Source organism: Phoenix dactylifera, chromosome 18 (assembly GCF_009389715.1).
Source record: "Phoenix dactylifera cultivar Barhee BC4 chromosome 18, palm_55x_up_171113_PBpolish2nd_filt_p, whole genome shotgun sequence".
NCBI lineage: Eukaryota > Viridiplantae > Streptophyta > Magnoliopsida > Arecales > Arecaceae > Phoenix > Phoenix dactylifera.
Genome location: NC_052409.1, coordinates 3611434 through 3639318, shown reverse-complemented (window position 1 = coordinate 3639318; position 27885 = coordinate 3611434). Strand labels below are relative to the sequence as shown.

General features: G+C 38.4%; 1 protein-coding gene across 3 annotated transcripts; it reads left to right on the top strand.

Annotated features, from left to right (window-relative positions):
- On the top strand, positions 1-24096 carry LOC103722461 (ENHANCER OF AG-4 protein 2-like). 3 transcript variants are annotated; one of them, XR_001880358.3, is made up of 14 exons: positions 1-508; positions 1013-1089; positions 7163-9310; positions 9398-9911; positions 10460-10568; positions 10767-10879; positions 10951-11138; positions 13664-14270; positions 14344-14863; positions 15003-15101; positions 15194-15289; positions 15447-15634; positions 15844-15913; positions 23625-24096. XR_001880358.3 is itself a non-coding variant. In XM_008813031.4 (12 exons), the coding sequence occupies exons 1-11, from the start codon at positions 398-400 to the stop codon at positions 15259-15261; spliced, it is 4554 nt and encodes a 1517-aa protein (XP_008811253.2). In that variant the 5' UTR covers positions 1-397; the 3' UTR covers positions 15262-15289; positions 15447-15724. The 3 variants fall into 3 exon arrangements, 1 of the variants encoding a protein (XP_008811253.2); XR_606475.4 differs by lacking the exon at positions 15844-15913; XM_008813031.4 differs by lacking the exons at positions 15844-15913; positions 23625-24096 and having other exon boundaries at positions 15447-15724.
- The last annotated feature ends 3789 nt before the right edge of the window (positions 24097-27885 follow it).

Genomic DNA, 27885 nt, shown 5'->3' with positions numbered 1-27885 from the left:
TAAAAGACGTCCGCCACAGCAAACCCGGGTGGCCATTCCCCAGGGCATCACCGGATCAACTCCTCCCTCCGTACCCAAATTCCGATCGCTCAAAGGCTCCTCTTCGTCTCCAGCTCGTTCTTTCTCTCCTCCTCGATCCCTTCACGCCTTTTCCGGCGTTCGAATGCTGCGACCCCGCCCACCGCCGCCGTCCTTTGCCCGTCTGGTCACGCCGCCGTAGCCCGCCGCCCGCCGGAATCCTCGTTTCCGGCGTTCGACAGGGCGAGGAATCGCCGCGGGCTCGGAGGAGTGGTCCGGGCGGGGGGTTCTAGGGTTTCTTTTCCCGTTCCTTGATCTTTTCTCTTCGCGCCTGGGTTTCTGGACGACGGGTGGGGGTTAGGGTTTCTTGAACGTCGCCATGCCTCCGGGGCGCAGGAGAGGTGGGGGCCGGGGCAAGGCGATGGACCAGTTCAAGCTGGGGGATTTGGTTCTGGCGAAGGTGAAGGGATTCCCGGCATGGCCGGCGAAGGTAAGTTGGGCTTCTTGTTTGGATTATGATTCTGTCACGGCAGTTGGAATTTTGATTTCCGTGCAATTCTTGTTCCTCTCTTTTCCTCTACTCGTCTCAAGATTTCACTACCGTCTTCTTGGATTTTAGTGAAAGTATGACACATGACATCTAGGGTTTTGGAATTTCGCTTTAATGGATAAATGTCTGGATAGCTTGATTATATTCTGACTGAAACTTTGTTCATGATGCTTTCTGCTTGCATAGTTTTTTCCCTTTTCTGGATGCTTATTTATGTATGAGAAGTACTTGGACCTACCAAACTATACTATAGTAACTCGCATTTCTTTTTATTTCTCGGTGGCTTTTAGTTTATTGTCATCTTTGTTCCTATTAATTTTTTTTTTAATAAAAAAAAGAGACCATGATTTTTGTTTCCGATTTCTCTTTATTGCGCTTGCACTAAACATTCTCGTTGCTTCTCTTATCGTTTATATCTAATAGACCTGGGATGTTTCTTCTCAGATAGGCAATCCCAAAGATTGGGGGCAATCACCTGATCCTAGGAAATACTTCGTGGAGTTCTTCGGGACTTCTGAAATGTGAGTATGATGCATGCCCCTTATTTTCTTTATAGCTCTTATTTTGTACTCTGGGTGAATATGTAAGTTACATCCTGCGTTATACCTTATCTTGTTCTATGTAGTAATATCAGCTGCTCTTTGAGCGGTCATCCCATTGCCCCTTCACTTTTTTTAATTAACTTGGTTAAATTTGAAAGTTAAATATGGGGATGGCCAAGAATTATTATATGGTGTAATGTTCATATAGGGAATGACTCCTCTTAGAGCCCTTGTAGAGAAAATTCAAGGAGAGATTTTTCATGTTCTTCATACAAGGTTCATTTTAAGATTAAATTAGAATGACCGCAGATAAATGCTTTTGGGAAATTCCTTCAGAAAGTGGATCTTTTCTTATTTATTATCTGGGTATAAATGGTTTGCAAATATTTCACTGAATTATAACTTATTAGTATTATGATACATGCTATTATCAGGTTTAGATAGAACTAAGTATTTTGCCTTTTGGCTACTTTTCCAATGTAGTCAGTTGAGTCATATTAGAATTTTTTGGAGACTTAATTTAAGGTTTCAGACGATGATGAACTTTATGTCCAAATCTTGGGTGAGACTTGCCGTTCCCATTCATGTCGAGATTATTAGTGATAATTCATGTAAGTAGCAAATAGCTTATAGTCAGTGTCATAGTGGCATTTAGGTGGGAAATAATTGTAGAAGCTTTTAGAAATAACTATTGCTATGAGGGTGGTGTAGGATTTTAGGCTCCATTTGAGCATAATACATACCTTAACATGGTTAAGCTGACTCCCACCTTAATTGCGATGATGGGGTAGGGCTGCAACTGTGTTTGTCAAGCTGAAGATTAAGCTGTTTGGACTTGGCCAAGTTATATCCGGTGGTGTTCAATCTCAGTTCAAGCTAGAGTCAAGCCCAAAGATCAATGTTCAATCTTGGGTTGACACAGTGCTAGCAGATTTAACTTGGCCTGCAATTGGCTCATTTGTTCTATGAGCCAAGTTCAAGTTCAAGGTTGAAATTTAGGCTAGAGTGCAAAAAATTTGGTACAGTGAGTCTAAATCAGCAAGAAGAACCTAAAAGTCAATAAGAACAAGAATCAACTATATACTTCCCAAGTACTTCATGGAACACGAATCAACTATCTACTTCCCAAGCACTTCATGTAATTGAATGTTGGCATATAATTCCCTAGTAGTTATAACTGATGATCTTTCTAGTTCAATATTTTGCTTTCCCTATCTCATGTAAATAAAAGCTATTGGGATCCCATCAACAGAGAAGAATATGGAGACAATTGCTTGTGGAGTGTTTTTTTCTCTTCTTGTTTGGGGCCATGAGTTTTGGTTGGTTTGTGGTTTCATTCATCACTCGATGAAAAGTGCAACACTTCATTTCTTGATCAGCAGTGGATGTTTCTGCCACTTACCCATGATTGAGGTGTATGCACAATGTATCATGCATTTTTTGATGCATGGTTGATTATAGAGTTTGCTTGATGGGAGGTGTATATATCCTTTGAATGCATGATGTGCGTATGGTTCATGTTGGAATTTAAGAGGACCAACTGGTTGTTGGCTTGCATTTGTATCATGCGTTGGTTTGTCCGAGTGTCAACGGTTGCTTAGTGAAAAATGTTTAGGAACTAAAACATCCATGTACATGTAAGTCTTTGAAAAAGAGGAGGTAAGTTAGAAGCATGTAAGTTACAGGAAGCATACATGTGGTTTTGAGGTTTTCTTGGAATGCAATTTTAATGAGGTATTTTTGGATATTGTAGATAAAGTACCAATTTTTTTTTTTTTTTTAATTCTATGCTGTGTTTATATACCAAAGGAGGGCCTTTTACGTACCAAAGGTGCTACAAAAAAGGTTGAGGATTTGGGTTGACGGCAAGGCCAAAGTGGGAGGGTAGTGTATAAAATTATCATACTTCTGATTTAGGAATGGAGAAGTATGATTCTAGGTACCAAACGGTGTAATAAGGAGCTAGGAAGTGGCAGGGACTTGTAGGATTGGAGGGGATCTAGGACAATTGGACTAAAAAACGGAAAGAGTGATGCAGTTTAGTCTAACTTCCTAATAATCTTCGCTTAAGAGGTGATAATTTCTAGTATTGAGTGTGGAACCATGCTAAATTTTGTGAATCTCGCCACACTCATCTTATAGCTTCACCTTTCTTTGTCTATATATTTGTTTGTCTTTCCGCGTTCTCTCTTTGATGCTTTCTGATATTGACTATAACTATGAATCTAACCATACCATCTTTTGGCCTCATGTCTCTCTCCCCCTCTCCCCATTTTTTCTGTGCTTCCTTTGGTTTTGTAAGAAGATGGAGCTCTTGTATCAAGGGTCATTACCTATGTCACTTTGTAGTCATGTTTTACTGCCGCAAAATAATGTCATTCAGAGTTGAACTAGTTTAGCGTATCCAATGAATTTATTTGTTGTTGTGTCGGTTTGCATAGTAAGGTTGTTTATGAAATTTAGTTTTACTTGTTTGTCATTCTGAATTTCTGGAAATCTTGTCCTTGACTAGGTTACTAGGTTGGGGTTCTACATAATGTGGGACCCTTATCATATTGTGTGCTGTGTGCAGCAACATTAGTAAAAACACCTATTCTTGGCGACACCCCCTCGTTTGGATTTTTTTTATTCAAATTCAATTTGAGAGAATTCAAGAGTCCCAATTTTTAATCCTGATTGCAGAACCTATGTAAATTAGAGGATAATCTTGCTAATCCCTGCATCACATATTTCACAATCGGTGAATAAATTAAATTGCTCTCAAGGAGCATATGAACGATTATTCTTAGAAATTCTTGTATACTCCTTTGGTGAGGCACCTAAACTGCTGCCTCCTTCCTCCTCATTCACTTCCCTTCTCTTTTTGTTGTCTTGTTTTCTCTCCTTCCCCCCTCTTTGAAAGCCATTCGCATTGTTGTCCCCTATCCCCTCTTCCTTTCTGTGAATGATGCAGCAAGAAGGGCGAAGGGCTAAACAAGGGATCCCAATGCCCAGCAATGGGGTAGGTCAATTGGAAGGGTTGTCCCCCCTTCCTCCCCTGGTGCACCATTGAGGAGCGGTGGCAGGAAGCATCGAGGGGGGAACAAGATATGCAAAGGGCAGAAGTGGAAGGGGAGGACATGGGTAGATCCAGGGGCTGAGTTGGGCTTGTTCCAACTTAAAATGAAAATTTCGACAGCAGAAATTGGATCCCTCTTTTCCATTCCTGAGTTTCTGACCATTTTAACCTTCATCATAATATTTTATGTGAGATCGCTTCCATTTCACCCTAAGTTTTTTAGAAAACCTTCCTCTTGATATTGGGCTTTTATTTTGTATCATAGAGGTACGAGGGAAGTGTCATATGGAGATAAAGAGGGCCTTCATTTCATGGGCACTTGTTGCTGGTAGTAGAACAAGGATGAGAGAGGAAAAGGCAAGAAAGATGAAAGATGGAGAGATGAAGTGTATGGGTGGTCTTAAGGTTGCCAAAGGGCCATTGACTATGAGAAGATGAAAAAGCTATGGTGTTTAACTTTACTGTATGCTATAATGTGCTATTTAAGCCCCAAAATGGAAAATAAAAAAGGAAAAAAGTCAGTTAATTAGATTATTATTGGATGATCTTCTTGGTGCTGTTTAGCTGTAAGAGATCTATGTTTGATGTCTTCTCCTAAAAGAACATGCCAGAAGGCTAAATTTTGTTCTTATAGTAAAATTCAAAATACAGAATACTCCATAAGTAGTAAGAACCACTTTGTTCAGGCCATGTTGTAAACAATTGAGGAATTTACTGTTCCTTGGATGGACCTTCACTTAAGAGAAAGAAAAGGCCTGCATGAGGTCATGAAGTAAAACAAATTGCAGAATGAGTTGTGTAGTTCTTCACCAAAAGTTAGGCTGCATTTGTTGCTTTTCGCAAAAAATAATTTATTATTTAAGGCGAGAGTGATTTTATGGAGACTGATTTCTCTTTCGTAACTTGCTGTACCAGATACCAAATATTCCATTGTGGACTAAAACTAATGAAGAGAAAATGAACATATTTTTTTTCTATTTTGTTAATTGGAACTAAGGATTTCCTAGCCTTTAATTCTTTTCATGAGATTACTGGATTTTGTAAAAGCTTCTGATTTAGACTTAAGCTCTTTGTTCGTACATCCTTAGGGCTTTATACACATGTAGCAACTAGGAATCAGGTTTCTTTATTGTTAATGCAACTTTAGTATTATGCAGACATTAATGAAAAAATATTTGTTGATGCATTAATGCATGACCTCCATCTTTTAATTTGTTGTTAATGTTGCTGCAACACGACAGTTCTTTTTTCTATACAGTAAATTGGGTTAATTCATATTAAGCCTAGGTAACCAATATATACTGCGTATTACCGTCTTTTGTATCGTAGGAACCAAGCTGCCCCTTCTGACAGCTGAAAGTAGATTGTCCAAAAAAAGGCTTTAAAATCGATATTTCTTTGCTATCTAGCTAATCAAACATTTTGTTTTGTCTCCTAATCTTATGTTCATACCCATGCATTACCGAAAAGGATGGTACAGTTTAGATTGTTATTACAAGACAAGTGATGTTGGTCATTGCAGTAATCAGCTTTCCTGGAAAATGGATATCCATACACTTGAATTTTTAATGGTGGGATGGCCACTAAGCTAGAAATGTTGGCAAATTAAATATACTTGAGAGTTTTAATTTTTTCCAGGGATTTAGAATCAGGATAACTATGATTGAAGAATTATTCTAAATTTATGTATATATAAATGGAGTATTCATGACACATGAATGTACATATGGAGGTTTGCATATTCTAGTTTAAAAATTGACATTCCGTAAATAGAGATCAGAAAACTTTAGTGGTTTATGGATTTTAGAGGTTATTAGTTATTAACCATGGAACCGGCTTGGTTCTTGAAAAAGTATTCGATGTCAGAGACTATTGTTTTTTTAAGCACTAGTTATTGAAGTGTCTGCCTTATTTATAATAATTAACTACTTAATTAGTTGATAACTCTGCCATTGACTTATTTTGATGCTTTTATAATTAAATTCAAATTTCTATGCGAATTTGAATGCAAAACCTCTTTGAAATCATAATTCGCAAAATCTACTTGGAGATCAGGATCACACTTCGGGAACCAGAATAATTTCTCCTTATAACATTGAAGTGGCTCTAAATCATGCAAACACGAAAAAAGTATTGCATTAATTCAATGACTGACCATAAATCGTCCAACATTTTTCTAGAACATTATTTTATTATGGTTCTTATTTGCAGTACTTAATATATGATATTCTTCTAAATGGAGACAAGATGGAAGAGAAATTTTGTACTTTCTCTCTCGGCATGTATCATGCTCTTATTATTAAAATATGACGAGCAGTCCATCCTAAAGAGTTCAGGAGTTATCTGAAGCAGATCTATGTTATACTGAGACAGCAAATATTTGCATGATTCAGTTTACTTGGAAACCGGTTAGTCAATACTGAGAAAAACTGAGGTTGCTGGTTTCAAGTGATATTAATTTTCTTCTCTGAGATTTATAGGGTTATAAATGAGATTTATGTGTATTATGAAAAGTCTATGTCAGGTCCTAAATCTTGTTTAATTTATAATTGCGGTGCCCATGTATGGTATTTTTCTGAAGTGAGATCTTTCTGATGCATGCCGTGAAAACTGTGTGGGTAAGTGACCTCAAATGAAGTGTCTTCTTCCCTACCTTAGTCTTGTTCATGTGTGACCATTTACCGAAATCTTGTAGTCATTCTTCGGACATGGTTGGTTCGTTACACCGAGAAATATTGGTTTCCTCCATGTTTCTTGCATCTTATTATTGTTTACTGTCAAACCTTGATAGATAAATAGTCTTCATATGAAAGTTTGCTCCCGTGCTGATGACATGGTACTTCACCTTCGTTTATTGATTCTTCTCATATGTCATTCTTCCTAGTATTATGAATTCTGTCAAAGGGTACTTGAGTCTGGTCTAAGAGTGTGTCCTGTTTGGCCAACTCTATATATCCCTGTAACTAATCATGTTTGTTTGCTGTTCTTCTGCAGTGCTTTTGTTGCACCAGCTGATATTCAAGTATTTACTAAGGAATCGAGAAGTAAGTTGATAGCTCGCTGTCAGGGTAAAACTGTCAAATATTTTGCCCGTGCTGTGGATGAGATTTGTGGGGCTTTTGAAGAACTGCACAAGAAAAGTTCAGGTGAGCTTGGACAGGATGTTGACAGGACCACCACTGGTCCTGCATTTTCCCAAACTGATTGTTTTGAAGATAGCAAGGATCTAGTAGATAACCATGAGACATTTCCATTAAAAAATCGGGAGGAAAAAGTGGAGCAGAACGAAAGAGATAAGAGTGAGAACTCTAGTGATGAGTTGCATGGCTTGGAGCACTGTTCACGGAGTCATGAGGGGAACGTGACCTCTGATTTGAAGCCTAGCGATTTAAGTGGAACAGAATCTTTAGTTTTGTCTGAGTTGAGGAGGAAGAAAGCTTCAAATACTGATGGTATACATGAGCCACTAGAAAGGAAAGCTTCAGTTTCTAATTCAGCTTCTGGTGGTCCTTCCCTGAAGGAAGATAATCTAACAAGTCCTCATCTTGATGTCAATCAAGGTAATGACAGGGAAATATGCTCCAAAGCTGAAATGGTGGAGACTCTTCCAAAGGGCTCTGTGGCTAGTGGATATCAGCATCTTTGTGATTCGGAAAGAGGCCATGGGGACCTGTCTTGCAGCGGGCCTCTGGGTTCTCCACCTGTGGCAACATCAGTTCATTTGAAAAATGCAAGCAATGTACAGAAAGTTGTAGAGAATGGCCGTCTCATAGCAAAGGTGGTTCCTAAATCAAAAAGAGAACTCAGCAATGACCTGAAAGTACAAAGAAGCCCTGCACTAAAAAAGCAGAAGGATTCTTATATGAAGGGGAAAAAACAGCACATATATGAAAATATTGCTTCACGTGATGGTGCTAGACCCGAAAAAGCTTCAAGATTAGATGCTGATGTGAAAAGTGGAAAGAGATCAAAGTGTTTGAAAAAATCAGAGGAGGATTCGGGAAAAGATACATTACAAAGGGGTCTTAGCAAGGAGGAGGAGGAAGAGGAAGATACTTCTAAGGGACATGTCTCCGAAAGGTCACCATCTTCTGATGGATCTGGGGAGAAAAGGTCCCAGTTTCGTGGTACTAAGCATAAGCTGGATGACAATGAAGATTCAAGGCTAGCTAAAAAGTCAAAATATGCAGACAAGGGTGGTGCAATAACCAAGAGCTCAAGAAATAGCAATTTATCTCATTTTTATGCTAAAAGTAAGGAGGTCATAGAAAGTAAGAAGAAATCTGCTACAACTCTGAAAGCTGATAGTCATCTGGTTTCTAAAACAGGAATGCATAATGTTAGGATGCCCATACAAGGCCCGCCATTATCAAAACAACATTGTCATGAATTGGAGACAGCATCAAATTCAGAGACTAAAAGTGCTAGAGATAAAACCTATGTTCGCCCCAGACGGAGGTCATGTCGATTTGATGATGATGATGAAGAGGAAGGGCACAAAACTCCAGTTCATAAACAATCGGCTGGCAATTTGATTATGGTAAAACCAGACATATCAGCTCCTACTGAGAAATTTCAGTCACAGCTAGGAAGATGCAGTGATCCTCCATCAAACGTTAACAATGGCGTGATTAAAAACCCAGATTTTACAAGAGAGGAGGAGTCTTCCAGTGATAGGACATCACCTGTTAAAATTGAGAATGATTCTTCGTCTCCTTGTCGTGGCAAAATCGCAGAGAGAAGGGCAGAAAAAGCTTCTGGATTTGGGAAGCCAGAATATCAGAAATCCTCATTTAGTGAGGTCAGGAAAACCATTGTTTCACCCAAAATATCTGCTGGCCCAGGTGATACAACAAAGTTGTCAGAGCACAAATCTATCAAGCCCCAACCAAGAACTTCAAGTTCAGTTTTGGTAAAGAAAGCACAAACTTCTTCGTCTAAACTCTCAAGCCAGACTGCTGAGAGCTTAACCCGCACTCATAATCAAGCTATGGCAGAAAAGAATAGGTCATCGTCTAAGTCAGAGATGGTGAAGGTCAACTCTAAATCCGATGTGCAGATATCTGAGGTCACTGAAAATAGGTCTGTCATTACTTTTTCTGCTGAGCATAACACTGAGAAGGATGTTTTAGCAGGAGAACGGTATGTAAATTGGTACTTATCCTTTTTATTAGTTATTGTACATAAGTTTGGTGTATGATTCCTTGAGTCAATTGATTTTGATTGCAGATCAGAAACTGCTAAAGAAGATAAACCTGCAAGTTTATCAACTGATTGCAAATATACAGGTTCCTTCAAGTCAATGAAACATCTTATTGCAGCTGCTCAAGCAAAGAGGAGACAGGCACATTCTCATTGCCTACCCTGTGAATATGCTTTTCCTGGTTCAGTCTCGACACCGCCTGTGATACAGGGAAGAAGCCCAAGTCCTGCTTCTTCCATTCCCTTGTCATCAGGGAATTCTGTTCAAATGGATGCAAAAGAAACTTCCGCACCTTCTGATTCTCCATCCATACTTGCTCGACAACTGTCATCAACAAATCAAGTAGAACTCGAAGAATATGAGCACAAATTTAGTCCTGGATATAGACCACCTGGGGGTTCATTGAGTGGCGGTACTGAAGCTGCTGTTGCACGTGATGCTTTGGAAGGAATGTTAGAAACACTTTCAAGGACAAAGGAAAGTATTGGACGTGCAACCCGTCATGCCATTGATTGTGCCAAATATGGCATTGCTGGTGAGGTAAGCTTACTTGTAGGATCGTGTGTTATTGCAAATGTTTTTATCTCTCACCCCTCCCATCTCTCTGTTTTTTTTTTTTTTGGGGGTGGGGGGGGGAGAGGAATAGATGCACCACATGTTGATAAAGCTGGCTACATGCACTAGCTTGTGTGATTTTAGTGTCTTCACACCCTTTATGTGATCAATCTGCTTTCAAGTGGCACTTTATATTTTCTTGCATCAAATAAGGATCCTATGCAAGCGTCCTTCAACTTAGGTTTTTCTGACAGTTCTTGCATTCTTTTGGTTGGTAATGATTGATAATTTGGGTTTTATTAGTGGGACAAGTTTATCAATTTGCTTGTTGACAAAATAAGGGGTTCTGTTAAGTTCTTTTGAGCTTAAAATTATTTTTACTTGATGAATTCTTTTCAAAATAAAGTTTTGTACCTTTTAGTTCCTTGATTTGATGGTAATGGTTATGCATCAATAAGTTATGCTTCTCCCCTTTCTTGTGGTTTGTTATACATGTTAATGTTCATTCACTGTAAAGTTCATGCCTTATGCAGATTGTAGAACTTCTCATTCGGAAGCTAGAGTGTGAACCCAGTTTTCATCGTAAAGTTGACCTCTTTTTCCTTGTGGATTCTATCACCCAATGTTCACATAACCAGAAAGGTAGGTGCATCTATGGAAGAACTCCTGTGGCTTCCACGAAAATGTGTTTACAATCAATATAATTTTGGTTGAAACCATAGTTTATAATGGAAGTCTACGATTCTACTTTTTGGTGTGTGCTTCTGGATCTAATAAGATAACCAATGGATGGATTTTTTTTTTAATTTAAAAAATCTTAGTCTTTTTAAAAATGATCAGGAATCGCTGGAGCCTCATATGTTCCTACTGTGCAAGCAGCATTACCACGTCTTTTGGGTGGCGCTGCTCCACCTGGAGCTGGTGCTCGTGAGAATCGTCGCCAATGTCTCAAGGTAATTGTGTTACTAATGTTCTATTAATAAGAGGTTGTGCTTTTTGAAGGAATAAACTATTTCTTCCACAGGTCTTAAGGTTGTGGCTTGAGAGAAAAATTCTGCCTGAATCACTTCTACGTCAGTACATGGATGAAATTGATGTTCCAAATGATGACACGAATGCTGGATTTTTTCTGAGACGTCCATCTCGAGCTGAGCGTTCCGTGGATGATCCGATCAGAGAAATGGAAGGCATGCTTGTTGATGAGTATGGAAGGTAGTTTATTGCACATATTAATCGAATTCCTTCCATTTTAATATGCTGATTTCATATTATCTAGTCATCCAGTTCATTAGTTTAGTGACAAAATTTACCATTTGATTGAATACCAGGTTCGGCTGATTTTCTTATGAAAATGGATATATTTTGGAATTTAGTCTTTCATAATTTGAACCTAGATTTTAAGTGCTGGCTCATGCTCATTTGCGTTGGGTGGCACATACTCTACTGGGTGGTACGAGCGCCAAAACTGGATTATCATGGCATTTATTTGATTCCTTTTTTTATTTTTTAATCATAAAAATACCTTTTAAATTATTAGAGGGCAAGCCTTGGTGGAATGATAAGGTTGTTTTATTGTGACTTGGGTGTTATGGGTTCGAAACATAGAAATAGCCTCTATGCATGCGTGGTAAGGCTGTTTACATCTGACCCTCCCTAGTCCCTGAAATGGTGGGAGCCTCATGAACTTAGATCCCTTTTTTAACTTTGCAGTTATTAAGTTTTTTAAGCACTTTTATTTTAGCACTGCTTGGCATGTGCCATGCTGGCTAGTGGCTGGTGGCCAGCGGCCAACATGCTTGGCAACACTAGTACTTGAAGATATGATTTTTCCTATTTTAGATTAAAAATCAACATTGGAATGAGATCTAGAATGCGTTAGTTTTGCTATTCATCTGGTTCGGAGAAGCCATGAAGAGTGAAATTAAACTTTGCGTTATATCTTTGGCTTTGCATTACAATATTGCAATTGAGAGTTGAATGAAATCTTCCATTTTGTTCTGTTTGTAACAAGAAAATTGAGCAGATCACTTCTGTTATTATATGTTTTTGGCACTATTTTTATAGAGTCCATACTAGGGCCGGCAGAATCGGTACCGTACCAATGGTCCGACGGGACGAGTCGGTACGGGCCCGCGCTGTGCTGTCGGGTCTGTACCGACACAGTAGGAGAGGCAGGGGAGAGGGAGAACGAGAGATAAAAGGAGAGAGAAGGGGGAGGTTGGCGGAGGGCCGGAGAGCTGTCGCGCGGAGGAGGTGGAGGCCGGAGAGCTATCGCGCAGAGAAGGTGGAGGCCAGAGAGTCGCGGAAGAGGGGCTTCCTCCAATCTCCTATTTTGTTCGAAACAGGGGCCGGAGAGGGCTCTTTTATTTTGAGGTTTTTAAGTGAAAGTCGGCAAACTAATTGCCGACTTCACTTAATTTTTTTATTTAAAACAAATTAAGTGAAGTCGACAATGAGTTTGCCGGCTTTCACTTAAAATCTCTAAAAATAAAAGAGGCCCCTCCGGCCCCTGTTTCAAGCGAGCCCCTTTTTTGTGGCTCCTTCCTCTACGCGGCGGCTCCTCGGCCTCCGCCGGCCGGCCTCGACCTTTCTCTCTCTTCCTTTCTCTCCCTCTCCCTCTCCCGCTCTCTTTCACTCTCTCTTTTTCTCTTTTTCCTTCGTCGTTTTCCCCTCCGGTGCCGGTCTTGTTTTCGTCGTCGGAATTGTTCCGGTCTACGGCCGGTACGGCTCGGGACGCTTCGGTTCGGGACAGTTCTGCCGACCTTAGTTCATACATTTGTTTGGTCAATAGTACATCTTATAATGAAAGTACATATCCCCCTCATCTGGTTGCATTTATTTTCTGCACAACAGTCTGGCAATCATGTGTGCACTTGCTTAAGCTTATGGTTTGATGGCAAATCAATATCTATTAAATGAAATAAAAGCAAAGAGTTAAAACATAAGTTGTGCTTCAATACAATTACCAGCATTTAGCTTGTTAAGTGCCCAATAATGATATCATGGTAGCTAATGTTCCATCAAGATTTGATACACCAAATGGTGGGCTTGTACCTAATTCAATTGGATGCACATTAATTTTTAACTGTCTTCTATTTGATGAGCCCACACACACAAAAAAAAGTTAAATAGAGATTTTTTGGTCCCTGTTTCCACCCTTCATAAAAGATAAAATTGGAAAGAGGAGGAAAAAATCAACAAAGTGCCCTAAAGAAGGTTCCCAGCTAAAGTCCAAGCTATTTCTCTTGAATATAACTTGTTTTCATTTTCGTATGCTCACATGTATGTTCTGTTTGTATGTATTATTTATGTATATAGTAAACAATTATATGTGTGTATATATTGTTTATAGAAGTTGTCGTGTTATTAAGGTTACCCCACTTTTCTTTCATTATTTGCAAAGTCATTCAACATACACGCATCATACCAATCCACAATGGAGTTTCAAATCCTTCACTTCTCAGTTGGAGAGTCTGAGTCTGAGAACAAGCCAAAGAGAGGGAAGAAAAGATTGTAGGTCATATTCTTCATTTGTCCTGTCAGGTATGCTGGACTGGTGATTGCATGTGTAGTTGAATTTCATTATTGTGTTTTTGTATCTAATTTTCTGATCTTTATGCGACACTTGTTTCCTGTTTATTGAGAAACTATTGGTTTCTTTTATCATTTGATTACTTTCTTCTTTGTGCTGCCATTCTTTGAATCTTTTTACATATTTTCTTATTCTGTTTTTTCAGCAATGCAACTTTTCAATTGCCTGGACTTTTATCATCCAATGTTTTTGGCGATGAGGATGAAGATCTTCCTGGTAGTCCATGCAAGGATACTGGCAATGAATTGGTAGTTGAAGCTGTCGGTGCTTCAGAAGAGCTAGATGCTTGTGCTTTTACTCCAAGTGACAGACATCATCACATACTGGAGGATGTGGATGGTGAACTTGAAATGGAAGATGTGTCTGCCTTATCCAAAGATGAGAAAAGTGTATCAGGGAATAATCACATAAAACTGGAACCTCAGCATCAGAACTCTGACTTAGCTTTTGAACCTGCATTGGCAGATCAAACTGAGCTTCCCCCTCTACCTGTGGGTCCTCCTCCACTGCCTTTGGATCCACCTCCGCTGCCTTTGGATCCTCCACCTCCGCCACCACCTTTGCCTCCATCACCACCGCCGCCGCCACCACCACCACCATTATCACCATCTCCTCCACCCCCACCCCCACCCCCACCATTATCTGCAGCACCACCCCTGCCATCTCTCCTGCCACCCCCACCCATGGTGTCGTCATCCCCGTCATCATTGTTATATCATCCTTCTATGCAAGAATATAGCAGGACCCCAAGTGTAAGTGTATTGACTGGTAGCCTGTATTCATGCTCTTTATATAGTATCTTTAACCTCTGTCTTCTATATGCAGGGCAATCAACTAGCCCAGATGACTGCAAATGCTACCATCCAGGGCCAGGATAATGCTGCTTTGAAAAGTGAAGTGGTTTTGCAGCAGCCTGCTAACTTCATGACAAGTGGCATTTGCAACACACAACCTATAACCAGCTTTAGTTCCTCGAGGCCATATGAATATGGACATAATGACATGTATTTAACAACTCAATCTTCCTATGCCAGTCACCAGCTTCAACAGGGCAGTGCGCCCTTCCACCAAAGACCTTACCATCCTCTTCCCCCTGCACAAACACCCCCAAGTCATCCCTTTCCACCTGCACAAACACCACCAAATCATTTCTCACATGTTAATGCTATCAGTCAACAAAATATGCAGCAGTCGTGTAATCCTTACACCTTGTCATCTCATCCTAATAGTCGGAGGCATTTTGCTTCTGATGAACAATGGAGAGTGCATTCTGGGGATTTTAGTCCAGATAATCATCATAATGCTTGGGTGTCTGGAGGGTCGTCAGCTTCTTTGGTGCAGGATGGTATGTGGTAAATGTTGCTTATAAATGAATATTTTTCTCTCCCGGTTGAACAAGCCTGTTAAAGAAAACAAACAACAGCTTTTTTAGTAGTTAACTTAGGATGGTCAAACTCTGAATATGTTTGACATTTTTCTGGTAGGATTTTTGAGGCCTAACATGGAAAGACCATCTTCAAGTTCCATGTGTTTTCAGCTTCCTTTGAATACTCTTATGCCATCTGGCGGAGATTCAGTTCCAGGTTGTTTTGATTTGCAAGTTGGGAATTTGGTAAAGACAAATTTTTATTATCATCACGTTGTGATTGTTTTGGTGTCTTTTGAATTTATCCAGGCCATGGTCTTCGCCAGGTGTTGTCATGTAGGCCTGATGTTCCTCTTAATTGTTGGAGGCCAGCTTAATGGTGAATTTGGTAGTGTTTAGTTTGTGGTAAGTTTTAATAATTAATAGTATGTAGCTGTGTACTTCATTTTCTGAAAGTACTCTTGGAAGTTATAAATTATGTTCTGCTGAAAGAATTTCTTGTAGAAGAATCTCACAGCAAAAGATATCTTCTTCTTTTTTTTTGTTTTTTATTATGTTTCAGCTTTTGGCTGTATGACATGTGGAAGTTGGGGACTTGCAACACTGATATTTGTGGAGGAGGAACTTTCCTTGGAAAAAGGCAATTGCCATTAAAGATGGTGGCAATATCTAGAACTGCCTGTTGGCAAGGCTTTGTACATTTTAATTTTGTCTTGACAATTGCATCAAGCAGGCTAATCGCTGCTAAATGTAAGCCCATGTTATTTACACAATTAGAGAATGTGATTCTGACCCTTGTACACTTCTGAGTTAAATACAACATTTTTTCAGTTACAAGTTTGTTGGTCATACTGTTCAGAAGAATTTTATTCCTGGAATATTTCTGTCTTAGTTGATGAAGCACCTTTTCCACATTGATGGTTAGAGGCATTTTTTGAATCAAGTTTAATTAACTGCAGAAGTAGAAATATCTGGGTGGAAGCAAAATAGGCATGAGATGAGGAGAAAATATGTGATTTACTTGCAGAGGTATATTGGATCTTTTTCTTTGCTGATTGTTTGGTGCCAAACAATGATATGTGTGGAGATTGTTTTGCTTTATACTGTCGTAATTTGGGTACCACTAGGCAGAAGTGATCCCACTTTTTGCCTTTTTTTGATTGAGATAGTTAGCTTTGAACTAGGCATGCATTAGTTTTTGCATTGGACTTGGAGCTTCCACTTTTTGTAGGTGAGACCTGATCAAACACCAGCCTGTCCACATTTCATGATTAATCTACCAATATCTTTTGATGCACAGGTTCTTAATTTAGTTTCTCTTTGTCCAAACTCATCTTGGTTGAAGTTGTTCCACATGTTTTTCGTCGTTGTTCTTTGTTTAGAGAAAATTGTCATTATATATGTCCATTGCAACCGCACATTCAAGTATATATGTGTTTGGTTGGGGGAGGGGCTGTACAACCATCACAAATACATGATCCATGTTGAAAAATGGGAATCTAAAGCATCACATATGATTTAGAAGATTTAGAATGCCTTTGTACAAAAAAAAAATGTTTGTTAGATACCCCTAGCTTGTGCATCAAGTTGCCCTAAAGATAATACATTGTATCATGACATTAAACATTATTTATAGACCACCTCTAGTGGGATGATTGATCCCCATATGTGTATATATAGAGAGAGAACGAAAATCTATACTACACAATAAATTTTAATTTTTTACTAAACAGTTTAATGATTCAAAAATCAATGATGGGTCATTTCTCCAGCATTTGGTCATGATCATCACCACTGAAAATGCTTGTGAAAACCATCTATTTGTGGAGGTCTCTAACCTATGCATAGAGGGCAAACATAAATGGCTTTAATGGCATGATTTTTCTTACTATAATCTGAGTATCAAAACCTATTGAAATAAGGTCTATAGATGTTTTAAGATGTGTAAATCAAGATCAACAGCGTGGATTTTCAGTTCATATGCCCTATCTTGTATTTTTAGGGCACTAGAACAGTTTGTTACAGTCCATTTTTTGCACCTAGTTGATGCTTAGGTAGGATACTGACATTCGTTTTTTAGGCATCTTTAATGGTGTAGATCATGATCAATGATGCCGTAAGTTAAAATCCGACTATTAGGGAGTCTTTGCAAGAAGGGAGTATCTTCGGCAATCAATAATTCAAAACTTCATGCACGTTATGTACTATATCATAGAATGCTGATTATGTTGAGGACTCATCAAGGAATATTGAAATGGTTGATACTATTTCATATTGCAAAGAATTGATTGATGCGCATGCATAGGAATACATACAGATACACTTAATTGACCTGAACTTATTGAATGCACATATTGTATAATTTAGCTGCCTTGATGATATCAGCCTGCCATCATAAATGTGGTTGGTATCGGTGTGGCTTTTTTAATTTTAAGAATTTTCCAGAATATGTATCTATATATGTATGTATGTATGTTTAGATGCATGTATTTGCATCTGTAGTATATACATGTATATATCCTGATGGATTCATAATTTTTGGCATGTTCATAATAATATATTTAAAAGTTTAAACATGTTTTTCGCCCATAGTATTGCCATTTTAACAGTTTAAGATGGAACATTGAAGTCCTAGTTAGCATTTGTTTATCCTTAAATTCTTTGAAAGTTTGTATATCCGAACAACATAGGCACTATATTGCCACCCTCTCCGATGCAAAACATGTGTAATGTTAGCCTATCAAGTGCTGATTATAAGGGGTATTCTAAAAAAATGTTTTTGGCGTGTTTTTTGAGAGCATGCTATCATGTCTCTCGATATAGATGTATTTGGTGTGTTTTGTCAGACATACTGTTTTGATAGCTTAGGTACTGATTAGCAGCCTATGTAAGTTAGGTGCTAATCTTGTGGTTGATGGAATCTCTCTGTGTGCAAGTTTAGCATTTGCAATTTGATGAACATGATCAAATTGCTAGCCAAAATGTCTATATGGTTATTCTGACAAAGTTTGTTTGTTCCAGAGTTGCAATCACACCTATGAAGCATGTTAGGAGCTCACAAAATTTCTGAATTTGATGAAGAAATCAACTGTCTTAGCCTGTTAGTTTGTTTTCTTCCGGCATAGTTTGGTTTTGCCTCTAATTTTTTGAGAGTCCTCACAAAGGAGAAACCAGAACACTTATTTTTTTAGGAAGCACATGTTTGCTTTAAAAGTTTTAAAAGTGCTTATTTAAGAAGCATGAAACATGCCCTTAATAAATGATGCAACTGTCCTAATCTGATCTCATGCATGTGGCTAGCCCATAAATGATGCAACTGTCCTAATCTGATCTCATACATGTGGCTAGCCCTTGCCTGGCAAAATACCTTCCCTTCCAAATCTTTTTACACCTTCTATATACATATCTTGTATCTGCTGACACAGCAGATCAATGTTAATCTTCAGCTGGACCAGGGAACTAGAACAGTTAAACAAATGTATGGAGAATTAGATCTGTCAATTTTTCTTTGGTGCCGAAGAAAAAAAAAGGATACACGTAAAAGCATTTTTTTTAAAATGGTTGTGTAGTTAAATTTAACTAGAAAATTGTCATTGTTACTGGTCATAAAACACTAGCTTCAGTTTGGAGTCATGATTCATATGGCAATAGCCCATTAGCATCTCATTCTGCTAAAACCATAATATAGATAAATCATTACTGGAAATCATTACTGAAGAACTCTGTAAAACTTCTGAAGCTCCTTGGACATTTCATAAGAGAAATAATGGTTTTCTTAATATTAGTTGGTCATGAAACAATATAATGTCGAAGTTAGTATGTGATTTACTCTTTTGTTGGGTGAAAATTCAAAACAAAGTAGTGGGCAAAATCCAATCCAAAATCATTGTTCATCTCAAACTAGCGCTTCTGTAGATTTGAGCTGAAAAATTAACAAGACTTTAGGAGCTGCCAAACATCTTCCTATAATAAAGCTTATTACTCCAGTGGTTCTCCTATAATTAGCTTCCTTGGTGATGATTGTTGATGGTCACAGATTAGGGCTAACATGACATATACTGCAGCAAATTCTGTTGTCATTTGGCATCATCTATTGTCTCTGTCTCATTGATTAACAGTACTCTTTTAAATTTTTGGGATATGTAGCACCTGGTAGCTCTTTTATGGTTGTGGACTGTAGTTTGAACTGTAAAATTGTGGAATTTAAGGATGAGATGAATTCTGTATTGGATTTTCTTCTAGTATTACTACTTAAAACATTTGGGAAAAACATAAAAGAGCATTCTGTAAGATTATTAGAATTTGGGTACCATTCTGCTAAACTTGTGAGAGGAGGCTGTGAATTATACACCTACCAATATACAGGAAGGAAGTAAGATTTAGGGGAATAATGGCACTGATGATAGGTAAAGTACTTTTAACATGACTAACAGTGTGATAGTTGAGTTTAACAATTGCTATGTGTATTTGGACTCTGAGACCAAGCTTTGACTAAATGCATTTGTGGTGCTACATTTAAGCTTTAATAGAAGTAAATGTATCTAGTGAGAACATTTGTAATCAAGGTATTTTAGTTGTGGTAGAATATATATGATGAAAATTAAAACCATTCCAATGTCTTTTTTTCTGCCTTGCATATGCTATAAAAGTTCCATTACCCAATTATTGTCCCAGCAATCTAGGGTCCTAGGACGGGCAATCTAGGGATAAACCTAACCTTAGGCAATTTTTTTTTTTTTTTAGCATGTAGTGCCTGCTCCATGACTCGAACTTGCACTATTGCACTTGTCTGCCGAAGCCTTTTACAATTGCCCCAGGCATGGCGCACCTTGCATATGCTATGGCAACCAGAAATAGAAGCTTTTAAACATACTTTTAAGAGCCTCATACAAGTTACGCCATCTTGGTATTAGGTCCCGTTTCGGTGCCATCTAGTCACCGTATCAGTACGTCTGATACAAGGGCCGATTCGGTGTACCGAGTATCGGTAAGCCTCCTATACCATATACTGGTATCGAACTAGTACGGTATGGTACGCCTTGTACTGTCCGGTTCGATACGGTATGGCATACCATGGCCTCATATTTCTTTAGGAACTGATTATGGCTTAATTAGCTGATTTGCAAATGCAAGTCTATGGAATCAAATCCTGTTTTCTTGTTTAGAAACAAAGTATTGGTGGCTTTGTTTTGCTTGAACTATTCTCATGGAAGAACGCCTTTTCGTCTCCCCTCAAAAGTTGGTTCTTGGGATCTTGAAGCATATCTCTATGTTTCATGTACATGCAGGTGTGATGGTTACATCATGTATATCATATGTTGATTTTTTCCTCTTTTTTCTGAACCTGATGAAGGGACATGTGTTTATGTTTCTACCGCCTATGTACTTACCCTTACCTCTAAAACACAAACAAATGATGGTTGATGGCCCAAATATTGCAAAGATCCTCTAGTCTTCTCCAGTGATTTAATTATGTCTTTCTTCCTAGACATAATTAGCATGGTGCACATTGTTTTTTTATGTTTTTATGTAAACATGTTCTGCTAAATTGATCAGCTATGAATAGAAAAATAATAATTTCTGACATGGTACCAAATCCCAGAGTATGATTTAGTTGAAAAAAGAAAAAAAAACTGAGGAAGCTTATGGGTTGCAAATGTTGGCTTGTATTTCATGATTTTTTGTTATAGAAAATTTAATATTTGCGAAGAATTAGGCATTCAGGTGTCTGACAATCATAGCGGTCATTAAGAGGTTTTTATTTCATTACTAGAACTGTGCATTAACCGATTTTCTTGGGGGGTTATATAACCGTTCAAAGTTGCAATTTCTTCAGCCTAGCTTCAAGTTTGTGTTGCCTACTACGTACAATGTAATTAAGCAATTTGCTTTGTCCTACTACATTTTTAAGTTATTTTTCCTTCCATCTTTTCGCTTCTTTGTCTATGTGCTCGTAACATATGTGTTTTAAGGTGTCGTGTAACCATGTCAGGGATTATGTTCACACTATTCCAATATTTCTAGATGCTAGAATAGAAACAGAAACACAATAAATTGGTAGATAAAAGAAATCATGTTCTGCCTATTGATACAGAACATGTAAGGCTACGGAGAATTAACAATGGTAGATGTGAAATTGAGCCATCAGAAGTTGGAAAATAGTGAACTATAAAACAAACTTACCAATCTTGTGTTTGAGCCCATTATAGTATTTCATTGTATTGAACATGCCCTGGCTTGATAATACTGAAGTCCATTACCTTTTTGCTTTGTATGATCTTTTGATGTTCTGTTTTGTCTGTTTTAATTTTTAAGAATATTATATCAAGTAGGTTTAGACTTAAGGAATTGTTTTTGTTTTATCTGGTATCCACTCTTTTTGTTTTTTGTTGCTTAGGTTGCTGAAGTTGGGAGTCTGCTGTCACCCACATATTATCACATCACAATTTGCTTGAGTGGTTTACATATGCATCTGTACACATTGCTATGTCCCATTCTGCTTTTCTTTGGGGTTTCCTTATGCTACACATTTATTAGTTTCCACGCTTTTCTTGTTCAAGGCCATTCTTTATGTCAAGTACCTTTTATTACATATTATAGCAGCGTAGTTCTGTCAAAAAGAGAAAAAGTTTACATGATTTTCGGGCACTTGTCCAAAACTCATTAGCAAGGGTTGCCGTGCCGGGACCGGAGCTTGTACCGATCGGCCGGTGGCACGGTTCGGTATGTCTCCATGTTGTTCTGTGCTAGGCCCGTACCGATGCAACAGAGATGGCGAGGGAGAGGAGAACGGGAGAGAGGAAAAGAGAGAGAAGGGGGGAGGGAGAGGTAAGAAGGGCTCCAGACCCCTTTTTCGAATGAGGTCCGTTGGGCTTCCTTTTTTATTTTGAAAATTTTCAATGAAGCCGACTAGGGGTTTGCCGACTTTACTTCAAATTTAGGCCTTTTTCATTTTGAAAATTTGAAGTGAAGTCAGGCAATCCCCTTGCCGACTTCACTTAAAATTTTCAAAATAAAAAAAAGGGCCCAACGGACCTCATTTGAAATAAACAGGGGTTTGGAGGGTGGATCCCCTGCTTCGGCCTTCCGGCGGTCCTCCTTCCCTTTTCCTTCCTCCCTCCCTTTCTCTCTTCCTCTCTTTCCTTCTCCTTCTCCCCCTTTGGCAGTTTCTCGTTTTGAATGCTTGAACTGTCTCGGTTTGCCGCCAGCACGGCTCGGTAGGCTTCGAATCAGGCAGTTTGGGACACTTCCACATTCTTTCGTTTAAAGAATATGTAATCTTCATTTTCATGCTTATGCACATGAATATAGATAAGTATTCTTTGGCACCATAATGATCTGTAGAATATGTCATTGTAAGTGATTCTGTATTTCCTTTTCTGTATTGTTCTTTTCTTTTCTTTTCTTGTGGACCATCTTAGTTTAGTCACAAGGCCATTTCTTGTCAACCAACTAAAACTGTGTATGAGTTCATGGGTCATCTTATAAATTTTTGGAATCTATATTTTCGTGGTGCTGTAGATGGTCAGTTAATTTCAGTATTTTTTGCCTTTTCATTTGTAATTCATATGTGAATGCGATGATAAGTTGTATCATTATACCCAGGACCTTCATTTGTTGTGGGGTTTCCAAGATTCTAAATTTGTAGCATCTTGTCTATGGAATGCAAGACATGAATTGCCATTCTGCAAATATAACTTTTCTTTTTGTGGGTCGCCTGAGTTTAATATGAGGGCCATCTCTTGTCAACAACAAGTAATACACATGTTCAAAGCTCTAGTCAGAAATCCACATTTCTGGCATGCTGCAGTTATTCAGTTTATGTCAGTATTTCTTTTCCCTTTTCTTTTGTAATATATGTTGATGTGATGACAGGCTACATTTTTTTACCCTGGAATTTCATTAGATGTGATATTCTTAAAGTCCAAAGACTTTTAGATGCTTGTCATGTGTATGTCTGGTAGATTTTTGGTCTACTTTAAATTGTTTTTGGGATATGTCATAGTTGCTCATTAAACTCTTAGTTGCTGGAATCTTCAGCCTTCTGGCTGTTATACTCGCTTTGAAATTCTGCTCCTGCTCTTCCTACTTCTTTTAAATGCTGTTTTACTTAATTCTTATTGCAACTATAGTTTAGCAATATCCTTGTCAAGATTGAATCTCTTATTTGTTTTTTAAAGTTCTTATGATGTGTATATCTTGAAAATGAAGCAAAGTAATTTGTTAGTAATGTCATAAGAATTTGCATGATTTTAGAAGGTGCTCGCTATCTTTAATTTTTTAGAGCTTGAGTTGCCTGCTCTTACCAAAGCCTGGTTCACAGCTGCTTCTGACGCACAATAATGATTGAATACTTTCAGCCTAAAAAAATTATCAATGGACAGTTAAAACCTATATAGTACATGATAACAATCAAATTCTGCCCCTGATTTTTTAATTAACAATGCATGGTTCTTCATATGAAATTCTTCCAAATGTTAAATCTCAAGGAAATGTGGGCATTCACTTGCATGTGCTCCTGTATGCTTCATTTAGGAGGTTGGATGTGGTGGTAAAATTATACAGTTTTTTTTTTGTTCTTCATTGGGGAAGGGGGGAGCCCTGGTTACTGTAGTACTATTCTTGCTTGATTTCTTTACATTTAGCTTGTGATATAATAACTTCTATGGATCAGAATTTTTTTTTAAGTTCTAGACTTACGTGTTTGACTTGAAATTGGACTGAGAAATAACTGTGACAGGTTTTTGGCTGCACGAATGGTGATCTATGTAAATAGATATCTTATCAGAATCATATGTGGCAAATGAAGAAGTTATGTTAAAGGTTCCCGGCAGATGAAAACAGCTTCAAATGCTGCTGTGAAGTTTGGAAATGCCATAGGTTCTTGGAGAAATGGACAGTTCCATGACATTCTGCAGAGCATTTTCAAAACATCGGACAGAGGTCATTGTTCCTAAACTTCCAAGTTCAGAATTCTGGTTTAGTTGTCTCAATTTTGGCATAGATATTGAAAAGTTATTGCTGTGACTTGAAGTGGGAAAAGATAATAGTAACCTATATTTTTCTTGATATTGATCTTTCACCATGTTTTAATTTGAAGCTGAAACAGTGAAAATTTACTACATAAACTCTGAAACTAAATCTTTTGTGTAGGCTTATCATATGTAAATATACTTGCTTCTAAGTGCCAATGTTTATTTGTTATTTTGATAGCGATGCATTCATCATCTGGACCCTTGTTATGTGGATTCCTTTGTAAATATATATGAGCTGTGTGCCCTTACAAAATCTGTCAATTTACTTTTCTTATCTCTATTGTTATATCAAGATTTTCTAAATCCTTTTGAGCTACTTCCATTCATGTTAGCCTAGGTATTCCCCTCTTGGGGTTTCAATGGAAAATAGCATCTCTAAAACCATGGATTCAAATACCATTGAAACATGAAGGTACCATCGGTCTCGTATTATTTGGGCAAAAAGATGGCACTAGGAGGGGTGTTGGGTTGCCGAAACCTAGTGGTATCGGCATGTATTGACCATACCAATAAGTACCGCCTTCATCGACCATGTTGATGAGTACTAGTCTGTACCAACCATAGGAACCGGCCAATATGTAGTGGTACCAGGCTTGGTTCTGTCAAAAAAAAAAAAGAAAGGGAGAGAGAGATACGAGAAAGATAGGGAGAGGAGGCTAAGGCAGAAGGGGGGTAGTGGAGAGAGAGAGAGAGAGGAGGATCAGGGACGGTGGAAAGCTGAGGTTCCTCATGCCCCATCTGACACTTGGGATGAGCCCTAAACTGAGTTTGTGCACCATAAATGGGTCCCAACTCAAACCTAATCCATTCAAACGTGACTTAAATCTGGCCTCGTAACTTCTCCCCTTAACACCTCTCCTCCTGATCGTCTCCTTCCTCTCCCTTAAAACCTCCACCATCACCTCCTTCCTCCCTCAATCCTGCCCTTCCTCTTGGTGGCATTATCTTTGGACCCTTGCCCCCCTCCATGCCTTGACGACAAGTTCTTCACCCCACCGCTTGGTGTGCTTGCGCCATCTCCCAGATCCTCTCTCACCACAGCTCTGTTTGCAGATTCCTCCTCCAGTGCTGCTATTTTGGCCTCCCCTCCCTTGATCACTAAATCAAGACCCAAAAAAGAAAGGTAAGTGAAAGTTTAAGAGCTTGAAAAGGCTGGAGAATCCAAAAATTCAAATAAAAATCAAAATAAAAAAAACATACTAGATGGTACCAATACACCATCATCCCTAGAGTTGGTACGGGACGGTCGGGTACCATAATGTTCCTGGGAAAAATAGATACCACCAACTGATATCGTTAAGTCCTTGTCTAAAGCTGCACATCTAACAATTTTCCTGCACATGTTTGTGATATTTTGATCAAGTTTTGGTAATTTCTTCAATTTCTGCCACTTCTGTGTTCCTTTGGTATTCTCGCTTTTCATTCTATGCTTCCTAGTTTTAACCAAGCCTTCATGTCAACATTCTCATTTCAGCAAATCCCTTTTTCATTTTTTTTTTGTTAGTGTGTGTGTGTGTGTGTGTTTTTTTTTTTTGGGGGGGGGGGGCGCTCACTTTTGCCATCTGATTTTTATACCTTGTTTGAAACAGTCATTTGTTTTATTGTCATGGTAAACATTCATTGAGAACATTGCAGGCTATACTTAGCACCTTACGTGACATGTACGGAGATAACTAGCATGGGAAATACTCTCATGCCTATGTTATAATCCAACTTTAGACCTACACACCCTTATTCTCTTAAAAGATTAGCATGAACAATGTAGTTTTAATTGATGAGGGGAGAAATGGTCTTATATGCTAAATTAAGTATGTGAAAAAATAACTTGGAGATAGTTTAGAGACAGGAGTGCTGATGGGCCTTGATGTAGGCAATTTTGATTCTGGCATGGGATAAGTGTTATAGCTAGATGTATAGAACTCAAAACTTACTAGGCCCATAGTCTACTGTTGATATACCACACTAAACGGTTCCGGTTATAATTAGTAGCCTAGTGTTTGCTCATTATTATCTGGTGCAATCTATAATCGATTACTACAGGTGTAGATTGATTTCATAATAATCAATTATGGTGCGATTGATTAGACACTTCAGCAAATACTTATCATCCTAAAAGATTATCATACAGGTATGTGAACGCAAAACAGAACATGGTAAATGTTTTATTAATGAAGCCAAATCAATGAAATATAACTAGTGCAGCAAACTGAAAATAACCACAACAGAACAATAAAAAAATATTGCCAGTAAACTAGGGTTTCAAGGATGTGATAGATGGCAACGATGGTAATGATGATGGGTGGAGATAATGATTGATGGATGAAGAAACGAGGGCCGGGCAAAAGATGGTGATAGAACTAGTCGGATAATTACCTCTGCGAGTTTGTTCCCTCCAATCCAATAAGAATCCTCAGGCCGCGCTTCACCAAGGTATCGAGATGAAGGATGACGGGGTCAAGAAGGTGGCTCCAATAAGAAATAGGTCAAGAAGCAGGATGAAAGTAGAAGAAAAAGGATCTCTCAAGGCTTCGCCCACGGTGGCACTTATCTTTCTAGGGTTTCTTCTTCTTTCTTCCATGCATGCACAATTCTATTTTCAAGACTATCATCCATCCTCCTCCGTTCCTAGAGATGAGTGATGACCGTGGGTATTGAAGAAAGGCTAAGGCTCAAGCAATTAAGTGTGGTGGTTTTCTATCGCACCTAAGTGGATCCTTTTTGCTTGGCAGTACTAGTACATGACTCGACTAAAAATTCAAGCCTAAACATGGCTTTAGATGAAAAACATAGAAACAACAAAAAACATAAACTATGTCTAAGATGGAGTCCTGAGACTACATCATTATCATTTGGATTTCTAAGATATTTCAGATGAAGAGGTGGAAAGATAAACAAATATTGTTGATTTGTAGGCAAAAAAAAAAAAACAAATAGAGTTGATGAGGTTGAGATGTTTTTCTAGATCATTATTTGATTGCAAAACCTATTGCTAAGACTTGGGTGAAAATAATGTAAAATGTGATGTGCCAGGAAGGCCACTGTAGATGGGAAAATTTGCTGGCGGTGTAGAGGAAGGCCAATGTAGATGAGAAAATTTGCTAGCGGTGTAGTTCAATTATGATGTATCTAGTTAGAACTATGTAGTTACGGGTTACCTAATGATTGCATTGGAAGAGGGATAAGAAATGGATTGATTGAAAGGGTGAGGATCATGTGCTGAAAAAGGAAGAAAAAGAAGACCTTGTGAGGGATGATTGCAAGAAAAAGAAGACCTTGCGAGGGATGATCGCAAATCTCTTTTGTAAAACTTGAAAATTTAATTTCTTCTGAAAGTATCATGATTAATGTTTTTTCCCAAAGGGTTTAAGAAATCTTGCATGAGCCGAAATTTTAGTTTGATATGATTGAATGACTAAGAAGTGGAACATAGCAAAATAGGAAAGTTGAGATGAATGTGTAGAAATACTAAAAGGGATACAGGGAGGAATAAGTGCGTTAGAGAAACTGTAATAGTAGTACAAATCAAGACGAAGTGCTGGAGAAGCAGTCAAGATGGCATGGTCATGTACAATGAAGATCTCAAGGGGCTCTAGTAAGGAGGGGTACTTTAATCTTTGTAGAAAGACGTAGGAGGGAAAGACCTAAGGTAACCTGGATGCAAGTTGTGAAAAGGATATAAAAAAGCTTAGGTGACATCAAAAGTAGTTCCTAATAGGAGTGCTTGGTGAATGAGGATCAATAAATTTAAAAAGCTTATTATTTCTAGTTATAGTTTGATAGTTGATACTCATATCATGCCTAAGCTATGTAATAATATCTACCAGGTAGACTAAAATAGCTTCCTGTGACAGTTATCTAGAGAGTGGTCTAAGGGGGTTGGGTAGCTTGAGGTCTGTCACTATTTATTTATGGATGGATGGATGGATGGATGGATGTGCAATAGCTGACACTCCATATTCTAGGAAT